The sequence below is a fragment of the Channa argus genome, chromosome 6 (assembly GCF_033026475.1).
Source record: "Channa argus isolate prfri chromosome 6, Channa argus male v1.0, whole genome shotgun sequence".
NCBI lineage: Eukaryota > Metazoa > Chordata > Actinopteri > Anabantiformes > Channidae > Channa > Channa argus.
In genome coordinates this window covers 10724285-10732379 of record NC_090202.1, presented here as the reverse complement: position 1 = coordinate 10732379, position 8095 = coordinate 10724285, and the positions used below count along the sequence as shown (strand labels likewise).

At 36.3% G+C, this 8095-nt stretch overlaps 1 protein-coding gene across 3 annotated transcripts; it reads right to left on the bottom strand.

Annotated features, from left to right (window-relative positions):
• Nucleotides 1–605: 605 nt before the first annotated feature.
• On the bottom strand, nt 606–8038 carry LOC137128542 (uncharacterized). Of its 3 annotated transcripts, none has more exons than XM_067506726.1 (11): nt 7905–8038; nt 7455–7644; nt 7105–7179; nt 6180–6308; nt 5601–5660; nt 5400–5516; nt 4572–4723; nt 3951–4037; nt 1492–1638; nt 1105–1293; nt 606–889 (listed from the first exon to the last, which is right to left on the bottom strand). In XM_067506726.1, exons 1-11 carry the CDS (start codon nt 7977–7979, stop codon nt 800–802), a joined length of 1311 nt encoding a protein of 436 aa, XP_067362827.1. In that variant the 5' UTR covers nt 7980–8038; the 3' UTR covers nt 606–799. The 3 variants fall into 3 exon arrangements, with proteins under 3 accessions (XP_067362827.1, XP_067362825.1, XP_067362826.1); XM_067506724.1 differs by having other exon boundaries at nt 606–866; XM_067506725.1 differs by having other exon boundaries at nt 606–866; nt 5601–5657.
• Nucleotides 8039–8095: the final 57 nt, after the last annotated feature.

Below are 8095 nucleotides of genomic sequence, written 5' to 3'. Positions count from 1 at the left end.
GTCTTCGTGCCTTTTTTAAACAATCAAGACCCAAGGAATTTACGTATACTTCTTCTTTTATTTTTATTTTTTATTTTTTTCATTGTTGTAGTTTGTAGTTGGTGAATACAACTTTTTAAAGAAATGTAAAGTGTACTTTACAAAATGTTTAAAGATGCAAAATAATCCTGCGTAAAACATAACAAAAAAAGTTAATACACAAAATGAGGGAGTTTTACCATGCCCTCATTGTACCTTCTGCTATACAACATGCCGCTTACTAAAATAAGGGTGGCAAAATTACATACATGCCCAGCTTTTCTTTTGCTAAACACAAAGGCCACAGATGTGATGTGGTATTTTTGTCTCACAATTTAACCTGTTTAAAATGTCAGTAATTCTCCCATGCATGGTAAAGAGACGTGTGTTGTGTTAAAGATCCAATATGGCTTTTCAAATGCTGAGCTTTAGCGGAACAATAAACATTACAATGAAATCATAGCTTTTGGATATGCTCTAAATATTTCCTTTTATATTCTCATAGTTGTTATTTAACCATCTAGCTATTATTGTTTTTTTAAATAAACACTTTTTTCCATTTGCTTGACCACCCTGACGTTATATAATTTTACAAATACATAAGATTGTGTCAGAGATTTGGTTATATCGGCTGCATTCGAGTTTTTTTTTTCTCTTAATTGGATTTGTATTTCAGCATATATTTTTCACAGTGTACACAAATATGGAAACATTAAAGTCTACACATATGTTCACCCAGTCTGGTCTTCCCATTTTATTGTGGATTCCAAGCTCTTCTCTCTCAAAAGGTCTTCAAGACGGGAGTACAGAGACGTTTCTCTGTGCTTTTTCTGAAGTTCTCCAATTTCCTGCTCACATAATGAAAACCAGACTTACCACAAGAGACATGCAAGAAGATTCTGGTTAATTTTTCTTTTACAAGCAAATGTGCACCCCCACCCCAAAGACACAAACACACACACACACACACACAAATAAGTTTTTTGCCATTCCATGTCTTAATCTGAACAACATAAGGTGAGTTATAATATTTACTATGTGAAATTTGGAAAAGCAAAGCATAGTTACATAAACTATTTTGCTTACAATCTCAGACAGCAATCCTCTACTTGGTTTGTGAATCCTGGACAGGAGGGAGGAAATATGAGAATCTGACCTTAAGTCAGTGGAACAGAATTCTTGTTTTTGAAACCAGCCCCACAAACTGGCTTCCTGTTTGCATGGGGGTTTGCCCAATCTAGCCTGAAATAGGTCATCAAGACATGCCTGCAACATCTGCACGTAAAATTGAAGAAAAACCACAGGCATCAAAATTTTTGTCATACAGGTGAAAGCTATCCAGCAAAATTAAACCATTACTAACAGGAATTTTAAAGTTTTGTTAATATAAGCCTAAATTCAAAATCTTAATATACTCTTACAACTAGAATGTATTACACAGACCATCCCCCCACTTTGAGTGCCTGCCTCTACCTTGAAAAAAATCCTTTGGAAGGCAGGAACAGTGTCAGAGCTCATGTCTTTAATTTTGATATGGGATAGACAGTGGAGCAGCAGCAGAGAGAAGCCTCCAACTGACTGAAGCCTCTGGCGACGTACAAAGAGGGTCTCCTCTCCCTCCTGTCAACAGAAAAGTCATCCGCAATTCTTAAAGAGTTGTTCTAACTAGCATATTATAGTATATATAACACATACAGTAAAAAAGTGCATATGCTATTACTATGGTGCCAAATTGCATTGCCCATACAATCATTGCATTTCTAGCTATTTAGAAGTAATTGAAAGGATTAAATTTATAGGAAGTTTTAGTCTTGTGGTTAACTGAAATATATCAATGAAGGAATACAGTAAAAGTTTATGAAGCAGCTGAGAAGAGGAATTTCCTTCTTCAGCACTACAAAACTTCTCTAACATCGCCTGGGATTCCTGTTTGCCCATAACAAGAATGGATTTTGTCCTATTGTCCTATTAAATGCATTCAATTCGAGATTGAAGCTGGATTTGTATTTAAATTAAACCATAGTACACATCAATTAACATAAGCAGGACATATAGAATATAGTTATAGCAATTACAAACTTTCAGCAATTAGCCTAGTGACTGTGAGAGGAAATGGTTTCTCACATCCTGAACCTAATTTTAAACTTCACTTGGGAAGCATTTATCTCTCTCTGGACAAAAGTCTTTTGTATTCAGAGACCAGCAAGGCAGGATGGTCTAAATCCTTCAACTGCTGGGAATGCTCAATAAAACAACCCTTCAGCATCACGGGGGGGCTTCAAAAATATGTAATTATTATATGACTATGTGTACTGTAGCAAGATATTGTGGTACTGAGTTGGTTTGGTCAGAGTATAGGTGGTAGAAAGTGCCATCATTTAAGTAAATGATATATTATTTTAAGTAAAATATTGTAGAACAGCATTAAGGTATATGTTACAATACTGGATAATCTTTACTGATGTACTGACAGGTAAACACTGTTCAGTGTTGTAATATCTAGTCAAGATCACTATGAACTTCTTACTGTAGGATATACTTTAACTATATCTGTCAGATGCATAGGGGGCCTTGTGCCTCAGTGGCAGAGCATAGGAATGCGACCAGATGTGGCCCCCACCCAGCCACTAAGGGTGACCCTGGTGCTGGTCTCGAGTCCGGATAAAAATGGCAGTAAGGAAGGAAGGGGATCCAATGTAAAAATGCATGCTAAATCAACGTGTGGAACAAAGCTGGATGATCTTTGTGTCAGATGCATGCAGTGGAGCAAAAGTAAATTAAATTACAATTGAATTAAAATATAACTTTTGTACAGTATTTGAATACAGATATTATTTGTACTCATTGACATTATTACCATTTTAAACCCTGTCTTAACTCAATAGTCCATCTGCATTTGACAAATTTCACAGCTTTTTAAAGCACTGTACTTTTCAGATGTTGAACGTCTGAACACAGTCAAGTCACCGAGGTTTCTTTCCCAGTGAGGTTGTGAACCAGTCATGTTAGTGCATATTTGACACATACACTGATTGTTGATACTTAAGCTGGATAGATATGAACTAATTGGTTTCCCAGTAGATTGTTATTCTTATTGTCTCTTTTCTTAATTACCTCAGTGCGCCTTATTTTATTTTCCTATTGTGCTTTATTGTCCTTCCTCTGTCTTTGTCACTCTGTCAGAGAGCTGCTTTAAATGTGGAATGAGGAGCATTGTTTAAAATATGGACAGCATGTGCTTCTATTATAAATAAACTTAATTATTATTAAGAAACGGATGTTTTAACAAACTGTAAACTGTAATAGCTGAACCCAATATCTCCACCTTAGATTATAGTATATCCAGAGTTCAGTATGTAACAGTGAACACAGCAGTTATCCTTATTACTGGCCTGTCTAGGCAATGCAGGTTGAAGAAGACGAATGCAACAGGGGACTAAAAGAAGTAAGCCTTATTTTCCTCTACTCATTTGACAACCATTTAATATATTGTTGGTCTTTTTCCTTTTTCTTTAACTTGCCTTACTCTTCCAACACCAAGAAGGTTGTAAGTTCATGATCAGAATAGGGCAAGAATAGTAATATCTGATATTTAGTTTGTGTTGATGATTTTATTATGTATTGTATTTGTTACATAAAGTGAATCATCATCCATTAAAAGTAAAAGTTCTCTTATTAATTAATTATTCAGTTAGTTTATTAGTTTTAAAGTAATAAATAACAAAGTAATTAATAAACTTTATAAGGCTATCTTGTTGGTGTAAAAGAAATAGGCTCATGACATGAAAGCTCTTGTTAGTTAATCTAGACCCTAAAATCTATAAAGCTGTAAAAGTACACTTAAAGCTTAAATATTTGTTCATTTTATAACAATGTTACTGCTAATGAAAAACATACAAAAATTACACATTTTCACAGAAAGAAAGGTTTACCTGATAAAAGAAAGAATTTCCGAATGCATTGCTGACGTAGTTGTTGTTTGGGAGACTAGCCGCTATCTGAAGTGAAATGGCTGGAGCCTGTTAGAAAAGAGAACAACCCAAGTCTTTAGATGTAAACTTTTGTAACTGCGATCACATATTTTGAACAAAGACACTGTTCTTTGTAAAAACATAAAAGCAAATGCAGCAAATTTAAAATTGTATTTATGCAAAGACCTTGTGGTGACCCCTGATGCGACAAGCAGAAAACCATTGATCTTTTGATATGAGTTCTGAGTGAAAGGGCTTGCATCACTTAGATTACACACATTATCGTTTTCAATCTGAGTTCAGATTTCTGAGTTTTCTAAGAACTATAGTAACAACACCCCCTGCCTTTTGATCATAGTCTGAATTTATTAGAAAGCATAAGTTTAAAGGCCCACAGCTGTCACACCAAGAACAGCTGGTCTTTAACTAATATAGAGTGGTAGTTACTTTAGGCTGTACTGAGTCTGGTAAGAAATAAAACAGAAAAGTTTCAGGGCAGGCAGCTCAATATTAAAACATAGAAGCAATTAGATATATAATAAGCATCAAGGTTAAAAATATGAAGCAAAGTTTGACAGCTACCAGATTTAGATTATGTAATGTGTGCATCAGAAATAGTCCATGCTGGTAGACCAGGAACTCTCTGGGGTTAAGGACTGACGGGTCCAATGGGATCAGCTCTCCCTCACATACCCACTGAGCATCAAGGACATCTATAAAACTCCTGCCTCTGTCTAGAAAAAAAACAAAAGAGATCCCAGAAACTGGCAGGAGCCACAGGCCATTATATACTGTACAGTCAGAAATTTTTAATTTGTCGCATTTTTTCCAGTTTTGAATAAAAAAATATGGCCACACCAAGATTTGTACAAAACCAATGAATTGTCATACTGTAAATTCCACCTATAAAATTAAACACACTTGCATTTTCAGACTGGATTTAGTTGTTCTTAATATTGCTGGTTAACCAAACTATCGAGGATTAACCACAGTCCAGCTGAGGCTTGCTCAGTTTTGGAAATCACTCAATTAGTAGTTTATTCAAACTTAAGTGGGACATCAAACATACATGGTTTACTTTTTTTCCCTCTTGGGATCGATAATGTTATAGAAGATTTTATAATATATGTTGTTAAAACATTTCTCTCAAATCTAAACATCAAATTTATAGAGGCACTAGAGTGATGTGTGGGATCACCAAAGTCAGAAAGGATTCATCCTCTGAGAACCATAAATGTTTAAGATTTTGTGATTAACCTTTACAAATTTTGGTCTGGACCAAAATGGTGGACCGACAGATCATCATCAAATTTCTGACAGTCACAATGATAGTTTGGTAAAAAAAAACACTTCTTGCAGTTGGTTCCTGCAGACTCCAGAAATATGCCATGCACATGGTATTTCACCAACCAGCAAGTTCTCCTCTTAGAAGTCCTGAGCCACAGGCCCAGCTCTTCAACTGTAGCTCCACCACCTTCAACAGCTGGAACAGAGGAGAGAGTTTCAGAAGCTTCGACCAGTCCTCTTCTGGGAAATCAAAGCAGCATGAGTAAGTAAAGTGTCACGGACCGGACGTCACGTGTTCTTTTACTTTAATAATCATCCTGTTACCTGGAATTGTGGGGACAAGGATATGTGCAGGGTGAGGCTCTTTCACTGTCTGGCTCTCTGCTGGAAAATCCAAAACAAAATTAGTCAGTATCATAAAAAGGAATAGTTCAGCATGATAGAAAATATTTTTGTGTTCTTGCTGAGCATTTATTACAGAAATCAATACCGCTCTCAAATTTTGGTTTTCAGCATGAAGCTATAGCCAGCAGATGACTGGAAAAAAGATGTTAACAGTTAATCTGCTTTACAGTAACTATTATAAATGAATTGAGCCAGTTCTCATTATATGAGCCGTACTGTATTGTTTTCCTGTTTTCTCTTCTCTTTAATTACTTTTTTTTTATTGTGCCTTATTGTTCTTCCTCTGTCTTTGTCTCAGTCACACATGAATCCAGTTTAAGTGTTATTATAATTGTGTGTTTGTTCAGTATAGACCCCAGAAAGTCCATTGCAGCTTGCCAAGAAGGATTCCAACAGGGGAAAAGACATTTTGTTCTAAGCTAAGCTAACTGACAGCTGGAAAACTGTTCTTTTACAGGTATAATTCACTATCACAGTGTGTGTGTGTTTTTTTCTTACCCTGGGAGTGAATGCCAGAGGATGCAATGTGTCTTTGTGAGTTGTGTGTAGGTGCCGAGCTGGCCTGCAGACTGGTGTCCTGGGATCCATCTAAATTGACAGGCTCCCTTAAGGACTGGGTGGAGAGCCCTTTTAGAAAAACAAACAGAATCAGATCGAGAGATTAAGTCAAATTCACAGCAGGACTTGTAGAACTGTAGAAAGTATTTTGATCTGTGGCAGTGGTCAGCCACAGCAGAGGGCACTGTGTCCTGATTTGCCAGTGGTCCACCAGCCACAAAAAATGGCCCACGTATTTTTTACACAGATATATTATGAGAACTGGCACACATCTTCAACTATAAATAAAAAAGGAAATGATTGTTTTTTTACACCAGTTGTAATATTAGTCAAATATACCTAAATTGGTGCAAGACCAATTACCATACTTATTATGCAGACTGACCTACAGGTCTACCTAGCTGGTAGACCTGGAGATACTGTTAATCACATCATAAAATGCTGGGTAGTGGATAAAGTAGCAACTTTACCTTTGTCTGAATTATCACATTTCTTACAGTGATGACAAAGTTTATTATTTTTATCACGCAGTCAATATATTATCGCCCTTCTGTGTAACGTAAATAATGTATTTACCTACATTAAACGTTATTACCTACAAGATAAATGCTTGCGGGTATTTATCTTCAGCTTGCTGCCTTTTGGATAACATGGTTTGGGTGTGCTTTCTTTTCTATCTCTCTATTTTGCTCAGTGCCATCTGCTGGCTGGACTCTGGTCCATTGTTTTGTACTTTAATTTAGTGAACAGCATCCTTCTCAAGTTTGCTCTATACTGCTGTGTGCATGTTTCACAATTTAGAATTCTACATACATCTACAGATTTATGTCATTACAAAAATGGAATGGCTTAAAAAGCACTATACCTTTTACCCCTGGTACAGATGATGTCCACACTCTAGAGGGTATCTCCAACCCATATACATGCTTCGTTGACAAACCTGAAACAAGCCAGAAATCAAAACTAAAAGATAAGTCTGGTAGTATTCTTTAGTTTTCTTACTGTGAATAAATCCCACTATTGTGTAGTCAGTGGCTGATGCATAGCATAGTTTATTATTCTTATAAAAAAAACTTGTATCATGAGACAAAGTAGAAAAGTAAATAATTATTATCTAAAGAAATATAAGTATATACATATAAGTTTGTCTCCTATTGTGTATTAGTATCGCTGAAATGGAGTAAAAGTAGTGCCCAGCTGGTACTGAGTCTATACCAGAAATGTGCTGATTGTGGGCATTGGGGGAGCAGCTGGGGGGTATTTTATCTTCCAGCAGCTGTTTCAGTCTCTCCAACATAGGCAGAGCTTTCTGTTGGAGAAGACCCATGACCTTTGTAGTTGCTATATGTCCACAGCATTGGAGCAGACCATATTCCTTGTACCAAAAGTTCCCACAGAGTATTGCCTAGACAAACAAGAAGAAAAGGGAAGCTCAAGACAACACTGGAAGAAAAAGAGAACTAAAATCTGCATTCATAACCCTCTATGCAAAATACATTTATAAGCATAATTTTTTTGACTATTCACCATCAGTCTAAACAAGCGTATTTCATGATGATTAAAGGCAAAGTAGAAACATTAATCTTTTTACCAGAGTTATATATTTAGGGTTATTAACTATATATTCTGTGTTATTTATTGGGTGTGTCAGTGTGTCTCCCTGACCTGAGCAGTGTCAGCACGGAGCTGAGAAAGGTGTCTGACATGGTGAAGTGCATTAAGAGCGGCATCCAGCTCCATCTGTCTTGAGCAACACTGCTCCCACAGCTCTCTCAGTCTCAGCTCTCTGTCCTGGAGGATAAATAAGCATTGGGCTTATTCAAGATGTATGTTTTGCTTACCTTCATACATACATC

Excerpts from the sequence above, each read along its gene's own strand:
- LOC137128542 (XM_067506724.1), bottom strand. The coding sequence starts at position 7,979 with ATGGAGCTGGATGCCGCTCTTAATGCACTTCACCATGTCAGACACCTT. Across the intron at positions 6,309-7,104 it reads ATCTGTACCAGGGGTAAAAG|GGCTCTCCACCCAGTCCTTA; the intron begins GTATAGTGCTTT and ends TTTTTCTAAAAG. Across the intron at positions 4,038-4,571 it reads CATTACATAATCTAAATCTG|GCTCCAGCCATTTCACTTCA; the intron begins GTAGCTGTCAAA and ends CTTTTCTAACAG.